General features: G+C 36.3%; 1 protein-coding gene across 1 annotated transcript in view; it reads right to left on the bottom strand.

The window, feature by feature from the left end:
• LOC107589352 (S phase cyclin A-associated protein in the endoplasmic reticulum-like) overlaps positions 1-22,747 on the bottom strand; it is a 101,834-nt gene that overhangs the window by 70,194 nt on the left and 8,893 nt on the right. Inside the window, exons 9-14 of the mRNA XM_016277765.1 lie at positions 18,655-18,772; positions 18,009-18,068; positions 17,139-17,220; positions 16,661-16,813; positions 12,992-13,099; positions 2,481-2,617 (exon numbers count right to left, since the gene is read on the bottom strand). Coding sequence (XP_016133251.1) covers positions 2,481-2,617; positions 12,992-13,099; positions 16,661-16,813; positions 17,139-17,220; positions 18,009-18,068; positions 18,655-18,772 — 658 coding nt within the window. The remainder of the gene's footprint in view (positions 1-2,480; positions 2,618-12,991; positions 13,100-16,660; positions 16,814-17,138; positions 17,221-18,008; positions 18,069-18,654; positions 18,773-22,747) is intronic.

Raw genomic sequence — 22,747 nt, 5'->3', positions numbered from 1 at the left:
CTTTTGCTGAGCCCGAACTGAGACACTAACATGTGGACTCAGAGGAGGGCAGCAAGGATGTGCATGTGAATTTGCAGACTTGTGTTTGCTGTACTGACTGTATCAGTGTCCCATTTGTCAGTTTATCATGCAGACGTGTACTCTTAAGAACCTACTTTATGGCTGCTATGCACTCTTATCCTTTGGCCAATTCGGCACTTGTGGTCTCTGGGAGTGCAGAACAGGGAGTCTTTTGTGTGCCGCCCCCTCTGAGGTAGACCAACACATAGAGCCCACTGTTCTCAAGCCTGGGGACAAGACAAGCAATGCAACCAGCCAAACATCATACACGAGAGAGAAAGGGCCATCAGAGAGAGAGGGAAAGAGTTAAGAGCGAGAGACTTTGAAAGTTTAAAGCCCACATCCAATGCTGACACGGGCGGATATGCTACTTTCATGGTAATTAAAACCACACGTTTGCACACGAAGAACAAGCTATATATTTGAAGAATAAATCAGGGTCCAGCTAAGGAAATTAAACAGCCTTTTTCTATGCCACGGCTGTGACGGGGACTGAGCGGGCTTAACAATGACACTGGGGGACAGGGCAACCTGGGAGGGCTGAGAAAAGCTCTCTAGCGTTTTACAAACACCACAGTGCTCCTATAAAATGGCTCATTTCCACCCTGTGGTGGAGCCGCCAACCTCAGCAACCCAGGGCTGTGGGCGGCCGTGATTTATGAGCGTGTAGTGCCTGTTCTCTACCTTTCATTCTTTCCTCCTCACCCTCTTTCCCTCACCGTGTGAGTGTTGCAGGGCTCAGCACAGGAGTGACAGAGAACAGAGGAGGCTCATGTTGTCACTCTCCCAGCCAAAGCTCAGAGCTGTTTTCTGCCCTCTGAGCTACCTCTGTATTAATGAGCTCTGAAGCAGGGCAGACTGCCGGTCTCCTCTCCACTGCAAGTTAAGAGACTGTTAGTAGACATCACATAGAGAGAGTGCGAGAGAGGAAGCCTGCAAATTACAATTACTGTAAGGCCACCAATAGGGATGTAGAAACCATTAAAACTTACAAAAATCAAATCTTGAGAATAATAGCACACTGTGTCGAAATTTCGATATAACTTATGAAAGCCGAAATGTTATTACAAATTTCCAAAAGCAGAAACATCACTACATGTGCAATAGAAATTGTATAATACTGTAGGTTAATGAAATTTCGGCATTCATAAATTGTAACTATTTATTTTTGTCAATGTAGTCGATGCTGAAATTACGACAACTTACAATTATGGTAATGTACCAAGCAGCAAATATTACAACCTGGGAGGGCTGAGAAACTTACAAGTGCAGAAATTTCATAACGTACCAAAACTAAATAACCCTATAACTTTGCATAGGACAAGCAGTTTGGAGAATGGATGGATCATTATAACTTATGAACATAACTTCATCAACTTTGTTGAAATTTCAAATATCAAAAACGGAAATTACATAAAAATATCATAAATTGTATACAAATGTTGTAATTATAAGTTAATAATTACTCTGTAAGTTGTACTGTAACTTCAAGTTATGTATGAAAAATCTACAACTTCGAAATTTTATAACTTAAAATAACAAAATAACATTGCATTTATGAACGTAGAAACTTAACCATAACTTGAAATACATTTACAATGATTGAATTATGTTTGAAAATATACATTTACTTTACATATGATTAAAATATCTTGCAGTGTCAAATATTGCAACTTATGAACACAGAAATTCTATGTACAAATGTGTAGATATTTATGTTTATTCTCCATATTTGGGAAATAAATCAACACCCAAACGTTATTGTGATGCAATTAAACAAACACCTTACAGAAGTCATTACAATTCACAATCAGACTGAATATTAGCAGTTGAATGTAAACTTGTACGGATGTATAAGGTTTTATCAAAACCTTGTACACTGAACAAACCATCTCTGGAACTGTTAATTCCATTTTTAGCATTACCTCTCTCACACACACACAAACAGTTGTGACAGGAGGCAAAATTGATAGTGCCCAGGTCTACGATCTGACACCGAGACACGTTTGCTCCTATTTGTTGATTACTATTGATTTTCTTTGATACTTCATTTAAAAATCAATAGCTGGAAGAGAGAAAAACAGGCATGCTTTACACATACTTTAACATACTATTGTACACTAGAGAAGCCTTCAGTTTTGGCAGCGTGGTGGCAACCAATTAGGAGAAAAGCTCTTAACAGGTGAAAGTGTGGGGGGGGCTAACAGATCGATTCTCACTTTTTCCTCCCCAATCACAGAGAGTGGCCATAAATTAAGCTCATCAGTGTTGCCGTGTGGACAGCCGGGATGCACATCGCCTCTGCTCTCCATCTCCTTGTCACTCATAAAGCTCTCACAAGCAGCAAGACCACCCTTTAGCCACACAGAGGAAGAGAGAGACAGAGATGGAAGAAAGAGAGGAGACTGTGATCGCATCACCTTGAGTTCATGCGTGCCCGCAGTTTCTTGGCCTTTTTCCGAGCTTTCTGCCTCTCTTCGCCCTCTTTTGCACTGTCGGAGGGCACGCTGCTGTCAGTCATGATGTCCATGATGTACTTTTTTAGAGACAAGTGTTCCTGTTGAAAAAAAAACCAAAAGAAAATTTTATTATGTAAATGTTGCTTTCATATTAGAGCAGATTTGTTTGACTAGTGTGAAAGGTGATTTTCAAACATTTTTGGGGGTAATTTGCAACATAACATGTGTTAAAGTTTACTTGTTTGATGTAATAAGTAAGATGTTACTTGTAATTTTTGTTTGCATCATAATAATACTTCTGTTACTTTTTGAACTAAGCTGTCGATGACTGTTGTTGTGTTTCAATTTATTGCCATATCAGCTTCACTGGCTATTTACAAGGCATATACAGATTAAATATTCAACAATATAATATAATAAATACAATATAATAATAAAAATAAACATTTTATCAAATTCAATAACGAAAAAAAAGAACGTTTTTTTGTGTCCATCTTTCAAAGTCCTTAAAAGTTTGTCCTGAAAATAAAAATCATATCACAACATTAAAAACCGGGCAGACCAAAAACATGTTTTATACACACACACTAAAATAAACAATGCATTTTTACATAACATATGAGTAATGCAATAATGTAACGCATTATTTATAAAAGCTAATATTCAATAGCACAGCTTCTGAATTTGTGTTATTTTAGTATTATTTATATAGCATATTAACATTTGCAATTTAGCATTCACTTTCATATTCTCACTTTTCATTTTAATATTAGCTTGATTTAGTAAATTTCTTATGCACTTTTGTCATTTTTATTAGTTTTTAAATGTCATATTTTTATATAGCTTTATTTTTATTTAAGATTAGTTAGTAATTTTAGTACCTAAACTTTTTATTTCGGTTTCATTTGAAGTTTTTCCATCTAATATTTATATTTTATTTCAGCTTTATTACAATTACAGGAAATTATTTTTAATAGATCAAATTGGAGTTTGACCTGAAGCAAACAAGTGTGAGAAAGGCATTCAGGAATTCAAATCATGAGAAAGGCATTAGTATAAAAGACAAGTATTAAACTAAGGAAATTAGGATGAGATGGCTTAATTAGAAAGTTGTATGTGATACCTAGAGTGAAACCTTCCTTTAAATCAGCCCATATTTTGCCAAAAATGTACATTAGATTGACATGTTTTACATTCTATATACATTCTTTACAGCTCCACAGAGAGACCTCTCAGTTCAAAGCCATGCGCATCCAGAAAAATCCCTACAGGACAATAGAATGATGACACATAGGTGTGGCAGAACAGAGCGACAAGAGAGGAGATCAAACATCAAACCGTCAATTCCACCAAGCACATGTCCAAAGGCTGGGCTTCAACTCCCACACTAGGATGTAAAGCAGAGCGCCTTCATTGAAAGACCAGGTGTTAAGCTCTTTGTGTGGCATGTAGAGTCCTCCCGGCCCAGGCATTGTGCTCCGCAATTATAAAGGCATCTCCTCCGCTCGCTGCTGGCATTAAGGCGGCGGAAGTGCTGAGGGGGGGAGAGAGGTATAGCTTTCCGTCTCTTTCTGATGATGCCGATATTTCCATGGGAAGAAAGACGGATGTAACTCAATTTCGAACGACGTGATGCATGTGCCAGAAAGCAATTATTCAATTATCCTGTCATCCGGCACCTCGGAGGATGGGAGCAGCGGGTGAGACAGATAAGAGTTCCCACTCGGAGTCGATACCTCAGAGGCTGCATGATAACGGAGGAGGGGGGCCAAAATCCTACTAAGTTGATTCTGGAGGTTTAGTATGACTTCAATAACTTGGGTACGTGCACTAGATGAGGCAACTATTTGTGACCCTGGACCACAAAACCCGTCTTAAGTCACTGGGGTATATTTGTAGCAATAGCCAAAAATACATTGCATGGGTCAAAATTATAGATTTTTCGTTTATGCCAATAATCAGTAGGATATTAAGTAAAGATCATGTTCCATGAAGATTTTGTCAATTTCCTACTGTAAATAGATCAAAACTGCTTAGTAATATGCACTGCTAAGGACTTCAACTTTAAAAGGCGATTTTCTCAATATTTAGATTTATTTGCACCCTCAAATTCCAGATATTCAAATAGTTGCATCTCAGCCAAATATTGCACTATCATAACAAACCATACATCAATGGAAAGCTTATTTATTCAGATGATGTATAAACCTCAATTTCAAAAAAATCGACCCTTATGACTGGTTTTGTGGTCCAGGGTCACATCTATCCTCATTTCAAGTTATATTTACAAATGAAGACTATTTGTCAGAATCAATGGTATCTTGAGTGTACTGCCCTGATGATGGTAGAAGAATATTTTCAGTAGTTTTTTTTCATAGTGAGCATTTACTGGCAATTTAAAGGTTTGGTTTTAGTCAGACTAAAGCAATAACGGTAACACTTTAATATAGGGACCAATTCTCACTATTAACTAGTTGCTTATTAGCATGCCTATTATTAACATATCGGCTGTTTATTAGCACTTATGAAGCTGCATGACCATATTCTATATCCTTAATCCTACCCAATACCTTAACTTAAACTCCTAATTTGCTGCTTTATAATAGTTAGTAAGGGAGTTTTTGAGGCAAAAATCATAGTTAATAGCGATAATTGAACGTTTAAATAAAGTGCGACTGCAATCACTTTTTTTAAATGCCACGTAAATACTTAAGACCACTGTTTTTTTGGCAATGTCAGACTAAAGCTGCATTGACGTTTGGCTAAATTTAGCAGACAAAAAGTCCATGGTCTCATCAATAGTTTAGCGATGTATCAAGCACATCTTACACGAAAGTATATGGCAAAGCCAATGCAGAAAATTTGGCAAATATGCATTGGGAAATCTTTCATTCTCATGTGAAATTTCTAATCGCATAGATTCCTATAAAAATGACTGTGAATGTGGCTGCACAGACAATGCGATTGATTACACATCAGATTAACGTGTAATGTGTTGTGCGTTTCCTCCAATGACAGAGATGATGCAAAATGTGTATTTAATGCTTCAAAAATCTGCGGTAGCTTGATTAGATTGGTGCTTGTAAACATACTTGCACAAAGTTCTGAAAATTAAACATTTTTAATTTTGTCATAGTTTACTCACCATCATGTCATTCCTGTATGACTTTGTCTTCTGTGAAACACAATGGAAAATATTTTGAAAAATGTCTCATCCCGAGTCCCAAATCACCTACTCCTCATACTAAAAGTATGTATTCTTTTTGTGAAGAAAATGTACATACTTTTAAATGAGTAGGAAAATAATAGGCAAGCTTTGGGACGTATACTGACGTCATATTTACATGTCACCATTTAAACTGCCCTGTCAATCATCTTGACATAAATAACATCCTTCAAATTTCGTTTCATTTCATTTCACACCATATTGGACAGAAACGAACGGACACGTTGACCTACCAGTCGCATGTCTTTCAAGTCTGGAACTCACCTCATATGTTTGCATAATGACGCATTTAACGGTTAACGACCAAAACGCATCTTTATAATAGTTCACAACATCGTTGCAGATGAAATATAATGTGGATAATATTACATTTTTTTTCCCATCAGGTTAGATACAGATTATTATTCACTGAAAACTATTTATCTAAACCTTTATACTTAACTGTCGGCTTCGCACATCTGCCATGTTTGTAGTTTAAGATTTTTTATTCGTCTAATCGAATCCTCGTCCAATGCAAATTATTGTGGGTTGATAGAGTGTGAATGTATCTGCACTTCAAATTTTCAACGTAAACCATCCTTCGGGACACTCATTTCACCATACTATGATTTGGGTCACACTAATGCGGACAGACATTGTACAGACTTTTTTCTTGTCTGTACAATGAAAGTCAATGGGGTCCAACACTGATTGAGACGAAAGTCAGAAAGTCATACAGGTTTGCAATGACATGAGGGTGAGTAAATGATCCCAGAATGTTCTTTTTTTTTTATAGGTATAGTTCACCCAAAAATTTAAATTGTCAAAGTCGTTATTTTTGTTGTTGTTTTTTGCGCAAAAAAAAGTATTCTCGTAGCTTCGTAAAATTACGGTTAAACCACTGATGTCACATGGACTATTTTACCTTTACCTTGGGCCTTGAATGTGGTAGTTGCATTGCTGTCTATGCAGGGTCAGAAAGCACTTGGATTTCATCAAAAATATCTTAATTTGTGTTCCGAAGTTAAACCAAGGTCTTACCGGTTTGGAACCACATGAGGGTGAGTAAATAATGACAGAATTTTCATTTTTGGGTGAACTATCCCTTTAAGATAAAAGGCTACGGAACATTTCACCTGTTTTATTATCTACGTCAGATCAGTATCATTTATGCTCAGAGCCAAGGGTGAGGGATGAGTTATGTGCTCAATATTTAGGGATTTGTTCGGAGACAACGAACAACATATCTGAATAAACATCGACTCCCTGTTTCTTCTAACAGCTCTTCACAGGTCCATTAATGCTGAACAATAACGAAGTGAACAATAACAACGTTTTAACGACCACAGCCTCGAATGCTTGACACCTGTCCTTAATGAATTACTTTGAGACAAATGTGACAAATTGCCTCATGGCCCTCCATTTGAAATCTGTAGATCTGCATCATATAGTGTTTCAAGTGGACGAGCTATTGTGTGTGCTGGACAGGGCGTCCACCCCGAGTCCCTGGGGAACAGGAGTCGAGCCTGCAGTCATAACCATTGCCTCCCTGTGGCCAGAGAGGCATCTGTTGAGTAATCTCTCTGAAAGGCGATCTAGTTCGCCTGCCGTTCACTTAATGGGATTGTTTCTGTAACACCTCAAAGACGTGCACCATCTTGAGATTATAAAGAGGGGTTTGGAGGAGAGGGGAGCACCACAAAAACAGATCTGTGAGGAGATCAGGGCTGGAGCTAAGCTCGTAATGTGCAAGTGAACAGAGGAATTGAAAACAGTTATGGCAAATAGTCACCATACTGTTGATACCGTGTCCGGCCGGAGCGACGAGACAAAAACATTAAAACCCATTACAAACGAGGCATTTGTTGCATCCAGTGGGGACATAATTACTGATTATAATGACTTATACTGTCTTTTTACGCGTTGCATCGTGCCGCGTAAACATAAAACCCTGTCTGCATTTGTGATCAGAGAAATAACAAACAACAAGTGCTACTCCACACTGCCCAAAGCTCGCGTTTGAATCATCAGTGGCAAATGATAAAAGAAAACGTACTAACGTGAGTCAGAACTGCCTTTTAGTCTAACGTTACTCTCCCAGGATCAGTAAACAGTCCTCCATAAAATGTGCCGGCGATCCACAGCACTAAGTTGATGTATTTCCTCAGCGACCAGCACGGATCAGCTCTAGGCATGACGAAGCGGATATCGTCCTCTTTTGGAAGACCAAACAAAGTAGTTTTGCTTTCACAACGAAAAACACAGCGTCTTCAGGACATGGCGGCAGCGGCAACAATACTACAGCGAGAATAAAAGTTACGCCTTCTTTCTTTGCGTGAACATTTGGGCGGCGTTATGCAAATCTTCCCACATCGTGACGTAGATATGTGGGAGCGTATTCGAACGAGGCGTTTTAGGTAGGTGTGGCTGACTCTTAACGTTTATAAAGAATATCTCTTTGGATTTGAGACTTTAGTCTTTGCAACTTTACAGATCTTCTTTATGCACCAAGAGCTTGTAACACTCCAAAGAGAAAGGAAAAAATGAAATCGCATCATATGACCCCTTTAAGGCTTGAACAGCTCTGCTCACAAACACTAAAACATGGAAATAACTTAATACTTACTGTATCTTCTGGTTGCACTCGAAAACAATAATTTTCCTCCTCAATATTTTGTCTTGTTTTTCAGTTCAAATGTCCAAAGATTCTTAAATCAAGATACATTTACTTGAGAATAAATTGTCATAAGTTTTGTTTCCTGCAGAATTGATCAAAATGAATGAGTTTGATTTAAAATAAACAAAAGCTAACAAAAAATACAAATAAACTTCATTCAAAAGGAAAACAAATTTTCATACTCCTCTGACAGATATTTAAACAAACTCAATTTTGTTTAACTAGACTTCATTTCGCATCTCAAATAAATGCAACTTGATTTGAGGATGTTTAGTATTAAAAAATATTTTAATATTTGTATTATAAAAATAAAAAAAATACAAAAATACAGAGAAAGATAGTTTTTTTTGCCATGACTATGAATTTAAGACTTTATATTATGTGAGATTTAAAAGCTTTTATATCCTTAATATGTGGAATGGCAAATTAAGACCTTTTTAAGACCCTGTTTAATACATGCATGAAATGTAGAAAGTATTTTTCATATTTAGATGATCTAAATGACTCAAGTCTGTGAGAATTTTTTGTCAGATGGAAATAGTCGGATTGCTTTGACGAACATTAGCACATGAAAAAACCCAAACTCCAAGTATAAGCAATATTTAATAGTGATGCTTTCGTCAGAATTACATAAATTTATGCTATAGAAAGAGGACAATGTGACCTATGACGACCTATCAAATTCATGGACGGACAGGTGATGGACAGGTGTCCACTTGCACACGGTGATAATAGGAGGCGTGAGAGTGGGATATAAAAAGTGAGAGAGACCAACCCGTGGGCTTGAACACCCAAAAACCCACAGTGCTTTCTGTGGGGCGTAATGAGAGAGCACTCAAAACATCACACCTCCGCCGTTGCTCAGGGGCCATGATGAAGCTCTCACTGTCACACTGATACACGTCCCCTTCCTCCACTCTTTTGTGTGACACAAAAGAGCCGGCAAAAGATGGCTTTCCCCAATGTGAAACAGACAGCTGTTTGTCATTCAGGTACAATGTAAAGACAGGAGGTATAAGGTAACTAACCAGCAACCCACAAAAAAAAACTTGACTTGTGCATCCCTTGCAGGATTACATTCCAACCTTGCATTTGACATGATGTCTGTTGTAAAAAATAAATAAATAAAATAAAAAAGGTTCAGAGAACGACAAAACAACTTTGTTGTGTTAATCAGAACACTAAAGGAAAGAACTGGTTAATATACAAATATATTAATATATATAACAACAATAATAAAAAGATGACATTAAATGAAATATTTAATAAATATAATATTTACAGTTATTATTTTAAGTTATTTATAGTTACTATAGTTATAAGTTACATTACAATTTCAGAATTTTTTTATATTATCTTTCTAGAATATTATTATAATAAAAAGTATATACACATTATTTAACATAATAAAAAGTGCATGTTTAATATATGTGTGTACATAGTTTTTATTTGAAAAATATTCTAGTAAAATAGATAGAACATAATAGGTTATATAAATATTAAGTACTGAGATGCATATTTATTTTAATGTTTAATGTGTGCATATACACCTTCTATTTTAATAACAGAATATGATTCCAATACCAGTCACACTTTATTTTAAGGTTCAGTTCTCGCTATTAACAAACCAATAACTATGACTTTTGCCTTAAACTCCCAATTTGCTGCATATTAATAGTTCGTAAAGTGAGATCAGGGATAGAATATGTGTTTTATAAGCACTAATAAACAGCCAATTTGTTAATAATAGGCTTGCTAATAAGCAACTAGTTAATAGTGAGAATTGTTCCCTATTCTAAAGTGTTATCCAAATAATTAGCATACATTTTTTTTTACAAATATTAAGTATAAATTTTATGTTTAATATGTGTATATACTTTATTTTATATTCTAGAATTCTAGAAAAAAATATAAAAAATTAAATAATATAATTGTATACTTAATATATATAAATATTAAGTACTACTATAGTATTCCATTATATTTACTTAATAATCTTTAAATTACTTTAAGCCACTTAATGTATCGATACACAATACAAGTCTGAACTTAAATCTGCTTGTTCCACATGAGCACTTGTGTGCCAACCATTAGGCCACGACTCCAACAAGCTGTGTGATATTTTAGCTGGAATAACTGACCGTACAGCTGTGTTTCTTGAACTGGCGTCAAAGGTTGAGGATAAATAAAACTCTTGCATGTCAAACACAGGGGGCCTAGAGCCACGATATATCACATTAAACCAGAAGAGATGAAAACCAATAAAGGATAATATAGAGTCCAAGAGGCAATCCAAGTGTCCCGCAGCCGCACTGATCCATTGCTGTTGATAATCGCTGTATTTTCAATTTAACTCAGTCTTTTAAATAGCGAAATATGACTAAATATGAGGAGAGACGGAGGCTCTGGACCCGCTTCTGCTGAAAAACTATGTTGTGACCTCTGCACGGTTCAGCCAACCATCTTAGTTTTAATTAAAAATCTTTCATAACGGCAAGAATTATGGAAGTGCCGACTGGAAAATAGTTGGCGGTTGCGTGAATGAAATACTGCGCACCAAAATGAGCAAAGACATAAATAAGAAGCACTGGGGCGTCCATGGCAAGATTATCCAAACAAGTCCCGTGGCCAGGTTTCCTTAAAATGGGAACGAATGACCAAAATTGCACATTTAGACACATATTACTTATAAACTTCTACAGATGAAGGAATATAAGCAACATGTTCTTTTCCAATAAGAGCCAAGGACACGGTAATGAAAAAATTTACAGTTCAGACAAAATCACGTTTCCAATTTAGCTAATTTCGCTGACTGTTATAGATTGCGTCGTATAAAATCACAGGTAAATGGTGGCTTCCTTTTTAACGTAAACCGAATGAAAGTTGTTTAAAAACTAGTTAATTCAATTACATACATCAAGCTCCACAATCTAGACAGGCCTCATTAAGTCGGCTGCACCTGACGTGTGTCGCGCGGTTGCGAGCCGTGGCGCGGTGGCTTGGCTGTGTGTTTATCACACTGTCAGGAAGAAAAATAGGTGGCCGCAGCCAAGCCTAATGATTTAGCGGTAGCAGTGGGGGTTTAAATATTACTCGCTGAAAAAAGGTTCGAATGAAGGAGGTCCAGGGGCCAAAGGTGCGACATATAGCACCAACAGTTGTCAGCCGTACAAAGTAGCCCAGTGTGAAAGCCAATCTCATATTGCGGTGAGAGATCCCGCATTTAACGAGCGGCGTTCAAAGGAAAGGCACTCTGTCAAGCCCAGAGACAAGGCAGGGTGATCTCACCCCACGCCACATACACAAACACTATTAGTGTTGATTCGTTGTAGCCTTTTACGGTCTCACAAACTGGGGAAAATATGGGAAAGTTGGTGTTGATCCCCTCAAACCTTTACGGATATGAAAAATGTGCAAAATCATAAAATGAAATGTATGCCATAAAAATGAACTTGAATGGCGTGTGAGCGTACTGTTTGTGTGAGAAACATGGCAAGAGTGAAATTATTTACATGAAGTACCACCAAATATTCATGTTTTAAGCGTTCAAGAAATATTATGAATAATAAATGTAATAAATCCTATTTGTATATAAAATCAGTGAAATGCTATATTCTGTTTGCTTTTTTTGTATGTAATTGTACGTATCATTTATAATCATTGAAAAAAACAACTCATCTACAGTAAAAGCAAACAGTTTTATAATAACTATGTATAATTTATAGTTAATAAAATACATGCAATAAAAGCAAACAAACGTGTGTGTGTGTGTGTGTGTGTGTGTGTGTGAAAAATATAGGCAAGACTAAAACAATTTACATTAAAGCACTTCAATTTTTCCAGTAGTTTTAATCCTTCAATAAATATAATGAATGCAAGAATTCGTATTTGTATAGAAAATTAGTATGAAATGTTACATTATTTTTTGCTTTATTTGTATGTATCATTTATAATAATTAAAAAATTAACAATCTACAATAAAATTAAACAATTTTATAATAATTGTATTTATACAATTATCATAAAATGTATAAATTATTATAAAATATATAAAATTATAAATTATGTATTTATAATGTATTATTCTTTATTTTAAAAATACTTAAATAAAAAATAAGCACATACAATTCAGAATTACTGTTAATAAAATATATACAAAAGCAAACAAACATGTATACAATGACAATAATTAAGAATTGGATTTACCTGTGGCAAATTAATTTATATACATTTTTTACGGGAATTATTTTAAATAAAATTTGCAATAAATAAATAGAAAATGTATAAAATATAAAATGTTGTTAAATATTAAAAAGTATTAAATATCAAATAATTTGTATATTACTTTAAATTGTTTTGATTTTTTTAATTATTAAATATCCAAATCAATTTGGCCTTTTATATATAAATATATTGAACTTATCTGTATTTTCATTAAGTACATTAGGACATTAAGTCACTTTCATATTTAAAAGTACATGCAAATTTATACATTTAATTTGCATTTCTATCAAAACTCTCTCCATTTTCACAATGGACTTCTGGGGAAGACCCTTGTTTCTTCAGTGTTTTTTAGTGGGGGAGACTCACCACCTCCTCGTCGGACAGCTCCCGCCCTTGAATGCTGCTGCTGTCCCGCACTGCCTGCTGGTGCCTCTTTCCCTTAATGTGACTGAACAGGTGGACCTCAGAGGTGATCTGCAACACAAACACAGAGGTCGGAGATCACGTGAGGCGATTCGCCAACTATAAAGCCATGGGCCTAAAAAATACCAATCTACTGCACAATGCGTTTCGGCATCATTCACGGCCTGACAGTTCTCAGGTATCAAGACATATGTTCCAACCCTTTAAAACTAAATATGATCCCTTGATCCTGACAGACATCTGCAGAGCTGACAGACACCTCTCATAAGAGCCAGAAAACACTGGTGAATAACTGATAAGTAAAAAGACCAAAGAGCTTTGACAGCTCCGTTTTGAATGTATTAGCGCCTCAAGCACTGTTTTTCACCAGCTCAAATATCACCTCTTGAGTTTGTAGGGCAGCTCACCTGTCCTAAAACTCAAGAGGTCATGTGAAAGCATATAAGACTCTTTCTCTATGGAATGTCTCTATTATTCATGTAATGGTTCTGTTCATCATGAGAAACTAGGCTGGTACAACTTAAAAGATCAGGGCTGGTAAGCAAAAGATTGATGGTTCAGGGCTGATCTTGTACTCTCACCACCATCAAAACATCTTTTGTGTTCTACACATGAAAGTCACACATATGATCACTATTGTGCACTTTTAATCTTTTTTTGTGCTACATATAGAGTAAATTTGAGTTCAATTCTTGGGTTAAATTTTCAAATAAACGACAAGGTTGTGGGGTTCAAGCTGATCACTATTGTGCACTAACTTAAAGGGTTAGTTTACCCAAAAATGAAAATTAGACTGTGTTTTACTCACCCCAGAGCCATCCTAGGTGTATATGACTTTCTTCTTTCAGACTAATCCATGCAGAGTTAGATTAAAAATTGTCTTTGATTTTTTCAATGCATCAGTCCAAAAGAAGTTCAATAAAATGAGCCCATCCATAATAAAAAGTGTCTCACACGGCTCCGGGGGGTGAACAAAGGCCTCCTGCAGTGAATTGATGCGTTTTGTAAGAAAAATATCCATATTCAAAACGTAATAATCACTTTAATGTAGCTTGCGCCAACAGTCCTACACGGAAACAGCTCCGGGCGGAGCAGACTCGGTACTTCCAAATGACAATTTTCATTTTTGGGGAACTTTTCCGATAACCAGAAAGGTTGTGGGTTCGAATCTCAGAAAAGGCGATGCATGAACTATCCACAATCATGCCCTGGATCAAAATAACTAAATATAGAGTTAAGTCCATATTGTCCATTTTATGAAAATCAATGGGATCCAAAACTCTCAAGCACCAAAAAGGAAAGGTGAAATTAATCTATATGATCTGATGAGTAACAATTTTTGGTAATACTTTATTTTAAGGTGTCCTTGTTCCACATGTTACATGTACTCATTATTGTAATAACAACAATTAATTATGCACAATTACAAGAAAGTAACTCTAAGCCAAACCCCAATCCTAACCATATAATAAGAGCATGTAGTTAATTAACATTACTCAGTACTTAAATGTCCCCCCAAAAAAAAAAATAATAATATTTTTTTTAAATTTTTTTTTTATTCCATGGAAGAAAGTCAGTCACAAGTTTGGAAAAGCTTAAGGGAAAATAATAAAAAATAAAAGTAACTCTAAGCCAAACCCCAATCCTAACCATATAATAAGAGCATGTAGTTAATTAACATTACTCAGTACTTAAATGTCCCCCCAAAAAAAAAAATAATAATATTTTTTTTTTTTTTAAATTTTATTCCATGGAAGAAAGTCAGTCACAAGTTTGGAAAAGCTTAAGGGAAAATTAAAATAATACAAATATATAAATAAATTACAATTTTCATTTATGGGTGAATTTTTCTTATAATAAAGGGTTGTTGGTTCAAACCCTAGAAAAGGTGCTGCACACCACTTCTGTGCCCTTGATCAAGACTGATGAAATAATCATTTACCAATTAATCATTTACTTACTTTCATATCATTTAAAAACCTATATGACTTTCTTCTCTGGGAAAAAAAAATAAATATTCTGAAGAATGTTTCAGCTAGTTTTGTCTATACAGGTGCATCTCAATAAATTAGAATGTCGTGGAAAAGTTCATTTATTTCAGTAATTCAACTCAAATTGTGAAACTTGTGTATTAAATAAATTCAGTGCACACAGATTGAAGTAGTTTAAGTCTTTGGTTCTTTTAATTGTGATGATTTTGGCTCACATTTAACAAAAACCCACCAATTCACTATTTTGAATGCTGCTGCTGTCCCGCACTGCCTGCTTTTTTCAGCTAGTTAAGAATATGGGGTATTGTCAAGAGGAAAATGAGAAACAAGATACCAAAAAATGCAGATGAGCTGAAGGCCACTGTCAAAGAAACCTGGGCTTCCATACCACCTCAGCAGTGCCACAAACTGATCACCTCCATGCCACGCCGAATTGAGGCAGTAATTAAAGCAAAAGGAGCCCCTACCAAGTATTGAGTACATGTACAGTAAATCAACACTTTCCATAAGGCCAACAATTCACTAAAAATGTTAAATGTGAGCCAAAATCATCACAATTAAAAGAACTAAAGACTTAAACTACTTCAGTCTGTGTACATTGAATTTATTTAATACACAAGTTTCACAATTTGAGTTGAATTACTGAAATAAATGAACTTTTCCACGACATTCTAATTTATTGAGATGCACCTGTACTATGAAAGTCAATGGAGCCCAAAGTGCCAAAAAAGGAGATAAAGGAAATGTGAAAATCTACACAACTTGAATTTTTCAATTTTTTGTATGTTCCATAGAAGTATGTAAATAATACAAGTTTGAAACTACATAAAGCTGAGTAAACGCCGAGTTATGACGATTTTCATTTTTGGTTAAACTAACCCTTAAACCTCGCATTTACTCCAAGAGGACTGAACCTGAAAGGTGCTTTGCATGAAAGTGACCCAAGTGAAAAATCTGTACTAGAATTAAACAGAAAAGTAGTAAAGTTTTTTCCTAGATCAGGTGAAGACAACAGTATCTGGATGCTTGTGTTGTTCGTCTCCTTTGAGTCCTGGAGTCGAGCCCACACAGGACAGTCTGTGTATAATGTCATTAACTAGAGTGCTTCCCGCTGACCTAAAGATGATCTCTGGTGTCAGAGCCTGGCCAAGGTCATCTGACATTTTTAACAAGATTTCATTCTCCCCAGCGCTTAATCTGATGTCAGTTTGAAGCTCCAAGGTGTCTGGCCTCAGTTGCAGTAAAAGCAGGGCGTGTCAGAAATAAATGCGGCCACTCAAAGATTTGTTGCCTGTCGCTTGAAAAGCATAATCACGCCCAGCTATTAATCTCCGCCCAGAGTTCATGTTTAATTAATGCAGTTAAATTCTCATTTACATTGCATTCTCTATGAAAATCCTCTGAATCACCTTGTGGTCTGTGATTTTATGTACTCTGCCTGGCAATGCAACAAAGACGGACTGTCCATCCTTGCAGGAGTCTCTGCACTCATGTTTAGAGTGGCTCAAATGTTCCTGATCTTGGACTGGGACAGAATTCCTAGTTTTCCCCATGTCAACGGCCCTGAATGTATTAAAACCAATCAAAGAGATAAGAGGGAATCCTATAATGTAGTACCTACCACAACGTTACAGAGCGAGCACTGCTTCTGCCGTTCATAAGGAGTGAGTTTGGGGGCGTAGTCCGTGTTGGCGTGTCTTCCGCTGCTCAGCTCAGCGGCCTTTTCTTTCCTCTGCTCGATCTGCTCCATGTGTCGACGGCTGCTCTCGTCATGCTGAAAATTGTGAAAATTTAGTCTTGTTTTACTTTTAGTCTAGTTTTAGACTCCTGGAGAAAACATATAATAATATGAATGTTTTGTGAAGGCTTGAACAAGCAACACAACATGCAATACAATTTGTATTCATTGATGAAAAGGCCAATAGAGGTTTATAATAGCTTTTGTCAATAAAACTGTTGTTTATTTAGTTATGGTCTCGTTTTCGTCAGTGAAAAAATTGTTGAGAAAAAATTAACACTGCATAACAGCAGTTTTTCCAAGGTACAGGATTTTTTAAAAAATGGGATAAGATGTCAGAAGATTACTTATGATGGTTTACCTTCATCTGGATTTTCTTCTGTAGTTCCTCCATGGCTTCCTGTTGAGACGCACTGAGAGCAGCCAAACGCTCCTCACGGTCTCTATGGTGTGCACAACAAACAAAGAGAAAAAAAGAAGAAACATTCAGATAGGACGTGCAAAAAGACAACACCTCTAACCCATACAGATCTCACAGTATTCAATCGATCAAAGGTTTAGGTGACTTCTTAGATTATCATCAAACAGCCCAAGAATTCAAAGTTTTAACAGGAAAGTTGAACCAAATAAGACGTAAATAACCTTAAAGTTTATAAAGTGTTTCTAATGCAAGAAACAACAGACTACCATTCAAAACTTTGGGGTCAGTAATATTTCTTAATGTTTTTGTCTCATATGCTCACCAAGGCAGCATTTATTTGATCAAAAATACAGGAATATTGTTATAGTTTTCTATGCTAATATATTTTAAAATGTATTTTTTTCAGCTTCCAGTCTTCGGTGTGACACGATCTTTCAGAAATTATTCTAATATGCTGATTTCCTGCTCAAGAAACATTTCTGATTATAATCAATGTGGAAAATAGTTGTGCTGCGTAATATTTATATTTTTTTTACTGAAACAGTGACAATTTATTTTTCAAGATTGTTTTCGGGATTCTTTCAGGAGTAGAAAGTTTAAAAGAACAGCATTTGAGATCTTTTGTAACAATTTTTTGTAACAAACTTTTGAACGGTTGTATACATTTTGGTTAAGGGTTACACAAAACATTCCCTAAATCAGGCTGTTTCTCAAAGCCTAAATCCCCTTGAGTTCTTTGTACTGGTCCTTTCTGTCCTTGTGTTTAGCTGAATCAGGATTCTGGTCTGTTTGGCAGGACGTGATGCTGACCTGGCTCTCTCCCGCGCTGCGTCTTCCCTCGCCCTCTCCTTCTCCTGTTGCCTTTTTTTCCTTCTTAGAATCAAAGTTACTTTATTTCTGGCAATTCTGAGTTGACTTAACATCTCAGGAATGTTTTTTTTTTTTTTTGGTAATTTAAATTTTTTTCTTAGAAGTACAGTTTACATCTCAATTTTGATGAAGAAAAATTCAGGATTGTGACAAACTCACAAACAAGAGAAGTAAAGTCAAGAGTTGTGAGAAGTTGCAAACTTTTTAGTTTCTTATTCTGTGGCAGAAACTGGATTCTATACAATGTCTATTTTCATTTACACAGCATTAAAAAAATTAAATGTTTAATTTTTGCACCACTAATGGCAAATTTTGCCATCTTTTTGTTTAAGTGACTGTAACAACATTGCCATAATGGTGAGTTTGGGGATAGGACTACCTTTTTTCCCTAACAACAGAAGACAGAACAAGTGTTCAAATTATTATTTTTTTTAAACTTGGCAATTCTGTTCAGAAATGACACTTCAACCGGTAATAATACCATGTTAAAGAATCTTTTCTTAGCAAAAAAAGATGTAAACATTAGGACAGAAACAAAGTTCTGTAACATTATTCTGTAACACACAGAATTTTGTGACTTTGTTACCGTTTGCGTGAAGGAGAGGACAGCTTCTCGTGCATGTGAATGCCATGACCCGGCGGGCGGGCCGGCTCCTCCTCCACCATGTCACCCCAGGAGATGCTCTGACGCCAAGGCTCTCGAGCTGTCAGAAAAGCAGGTGACGCAATAACACATTTACAAGAAGTGTTAGACCAATATATCATACTTGTCAATATATTGGATGGGAAGTGCCCTTCAAAGTTCCATCCATTAACTGAAAAACAGGCTAGACTAATCGATTCTTGGGATTCAGGGCTCAACATTGGCCCTCTCCCAAAAGGCACCCTAAACCCTCACGGTCTTCCTCAGAGCTCAGCAGAAGTGCGCATCGAGTGTGCATAGCAGCCGCAAAGGGGGCGCTCACGAGGACCCTTCTGAACGCTAAAATGACGAATGGGACACCCTACGATCTCGTGGACTTAATGGCCATGTGCACACAGCGACCAATGTAAGTCAAGACCGAAAGTGCACATGAAGTGTGCCATTTGGGACAGGGCCATTAACACTTGTGCAAAATCCACTTGTCCGGGACAAGTGGATTTTGTGAAAGAGAATTTTACTTGCCCGACCGGACAAGTAACCTGATTAAAACATCAATAACAAACCATAACTAGGGCAGCACCGAAACTTTGGTGAGAATGATTCTGATTTTATTACTTTCAGAGTAAACGGTGACTGATGACGGATAATGTATTGACAGTATCAAGGTTGCGTCAGTTGAGGCTCGTCTGACTCGCGGAGAAATCCAAACTAATAGGCGCACCAGCACACACAAAGAAACAAACATACTGCGGTAGAAAAAAATATAAATATTCTATTTAACATATGATATAGGTAAGCAACATCACGCGACCAAGCACCAGCATGATTGCAAATGTGACATTGATTTTATACAACAGTAGTGCCATAAACAAGTAGTTAATATTAACTGACTTACATTTTAGACACATTATTGACCGTTTTGGCTAACGAAAATAGTTCTAAGCAAAGCTACAACAGAACAGTCGCGCATCTCCGAGCAACACACAGCGGTGTTTCATTACTCAATGATTTAGCATTTTTGAACGAATCGGATGTCAATGACTCAGTGAGCCAATCCTAAGACAGTCACTTGCTTTATTTAATGAATGAATTAGCCATTTGAATTAATTGGTTGAATCAATGACTCACTCATTAAGACGGTGACTTGCCGCCACCTACTGGTGGTTTGGTTTCATATTTAAAAGTATCATTGCATTTTTCCAACATTTCAGATTTATATGTTAAAAAAAGTAAACCATTAATCTTATAACATTTATGCGTTTGCAATTTTACTGTGTAAATGCATTTATGGAACCTCTTATCTTCATTAAACAGTCTGAGTAAATACATCTAAATGGCATTTTCGATGCAGCTTCAGTTTCTCCTCTGCAGTGGAAAGATGGGGTTTATTGATACTGATTTCATTTGAATGATAACAACCATACAGAGTCTAATTATTCTAACTAAATATATTGATACAATTTAACACTTGTCCGGGACAAGTGGATTTTGTGAAAGAGAATTTTACTTGCCCGACCGGACAAGTAACCTGATTAAAACATCAATAACAAACCATAACTAGGGCAGCACCGAAACTTTGGTGAGAATGATTCTGATTTTATTACTTTCAGAGTAAACGGTGACTGATGACGGATAATGTATTGACAGTATCAAGGTTGCGTCAGTTGAGGCTCGTCTGACTCGCGGAGAAATCCAAACTAATAGGCGCACCAGCACACACAAAGAAACAAACATACTGCGGTAGAAAAAAATATAAATATTCTATTTAACATATGATATAGGTAAGCAACATCACGCGACCAAGCACCAGCATGATTGCAAATGTGACATTGATTTTATACAACAGTAGTGCCATAAACAAGTAGTTAATATTAACTGACTTACATTTTAGACACATTATTGACCGTTTTGGCTAACGAAAATAGTTCTAAGCAAAGCTACAACAGAACAGTCGCGCATCTCCGAGCAACACACAGCGGTGTTTCATTACTCAATGATTTAGCATTTTTGAACGAATCGGATGTCAATGACTCAGTGAGCCAATCCTAAGACAGTCACTTGCTTTATTTAATGAATGAATTAGCCATTTGAATTAATTGGTTGAATCAATGACTCACTCATTAAGACGGTGACTTGCCGCCACCTACTGGTGGTTTGGTTTCATATTTAAAAGTATCATTGCATTTTTCCAACATTTCAGATTTATATGTTAAAAAAAGTAAACCATTAATCTTATAACATTTATGCGTTTGCAATTTTACTGTGTAAATGCATTTATGGAACCTCTTATCTTCATTAAACAGTCTGAGTAAATACATCTAAATGGCATTTTCGATGCAGCTTCAGTTTCTCCTCTGCAGTGGAAAGATGGGGTTTATTGATACTGATTTCATTTGAATGATAACAACCATACAGAGTCTAATTATTCTAACTAAATATATTGATACAATTTAAGAATTTGAAGTAAATGATGACACGTACATTTAGTAAGGTTGGGAAAATTTTGCCCTTTATAAAAGTTAAAGTGTCCTAGAAATCAATTTAAAGGGGTCCTATTATGCTCTTTTACAATGTCTTGAATTTGTTTTGGGGGTGTACTAGAACATGCTTTCATGCTTGGTGGTTCGAAAAATGCATTATTTTTTTTACATAATTTACATTACAATACCTTTCTCCCCAGCCTGACACAAAAGGCTCGATTAGTTCCGGATTTGATGAAGCACTGCCTTCCGAAAAACGAAATGTGATGTGATTGGTTAGTTATCCCAGTGCGCTGTGATTGGCGAACAGCTTAGACAGTGTTTCAGTACTGCCCCGCCCCTTGCCAAAGCAGCAAGTTCCGTCTGCTCCGGTTAAGTTAAGAATGGTGTCAATATTGCCATATCAATTTTCAGACCCAGAGAATATTGAACAAGAGGATTGCGCAAAACCTTTGCACGCACGGATATTGCAAGACATATTACGAGTGGTAACGTTATTTTTTGGCTAAATCACGTTTTAGATAGGATGTCAACAACCGCATTTCCTATATACAGATAAGTATAATTTCACATGTAATATTTTTATTGTCATTTAATTCTAACATTATAACATGAATTGCAGTGAAACTAGTGTTTCCAAGGCGGCATATATATGCAAACTCATTCTCTGCCAGGCGCTGTTGGAGTGATAGAGATCAAGGTTTTCCCGGTAGCGGCTGTACACAAAGCAGCGCTCCGCTCAAAAAAACACTGCTTTATCAGACATTACATGCAAGATTAAATGAAAATGACATCCAATTTTCTGAAGACAGTCGGTTTCCTTCAGAAATACAGTGATATAAAAACACCCGCACTCAATGTATGGGAAACACTGTAGTCTCATAATTGAAGTGTAAATTCTGCAGACTACATCATTGTCCAGTATTGTACTGTCAGCAATTTATTATAAAAACGTTTTCATAATGGTAACATACATATTTACATACATAATTATTCAGGTGCATGTGTAATAACTTAAAAGCTTGAGGCTACAGCAGCGCTTCTTCGTCGTCGTCTTCTTGTCTGATGCACTCACTCAACCAAGCGTTCTAACCACGACCTCGCCCCTCCCCACCCCCCGACCACTCGAATTTCCGTAGGCGGGAATTATTTTAATGATATTCCAATGAGCCGCTTTGTGACATCACAAAACCCGGAAAACAAACGCTGTAGTCCAAACGAGCCGTTCGTTGTGGTTCTTGAAAAGGGATTTTTTAAAAACGAAATATCTCCCTTTGGAGTGGACTTTGAGATTTGTAAGTTTTAAAAAATTTTATGCCCAAACATACACACTACACACGGACAAAAATTCAAAAAGTGAAAAAGCATAATAGGACCCCTTCAAGGCAAACATCACAAATATGCTGGTTAAAGTAAGACCTCACAGAGCAGTGATGAGACTATTGCTTCATAATGGATTCCATTTACACAAACAAAAAAAAAAAAAAAAAAAAGGTTTTTTTTTTTTTTTTTTTTTTCCCGGGAAAAAAAATTTTTTTTCCAAAAAAAGGAAAAAA

The sequence above is a fragment of the Sinocyclocheilus grahami genome, unplaced genomic scaffold (assembly GCF_001515645.1).
Source record: "Sinocyclocheilus grahami isolate Dianchi unplaced genomic scaffold, SAMN03320097.WGS_v1.1 scaffold115.1, whole genome shotgun sequence".
In the NCBI taxonomy this organism is placed as follows: domain Eukaryota; kingdom Metazoa; phylum Chordata; class Actinopteri; order Cypriniformes; family Cyprinidae; genus Sinocyclocheilus; species Sinocyclocheilus grahami.
Note: the sequence above shows the minus strand (reverse complement) of the source record. Positions and strands in the feature narration are given on the sequence as shown.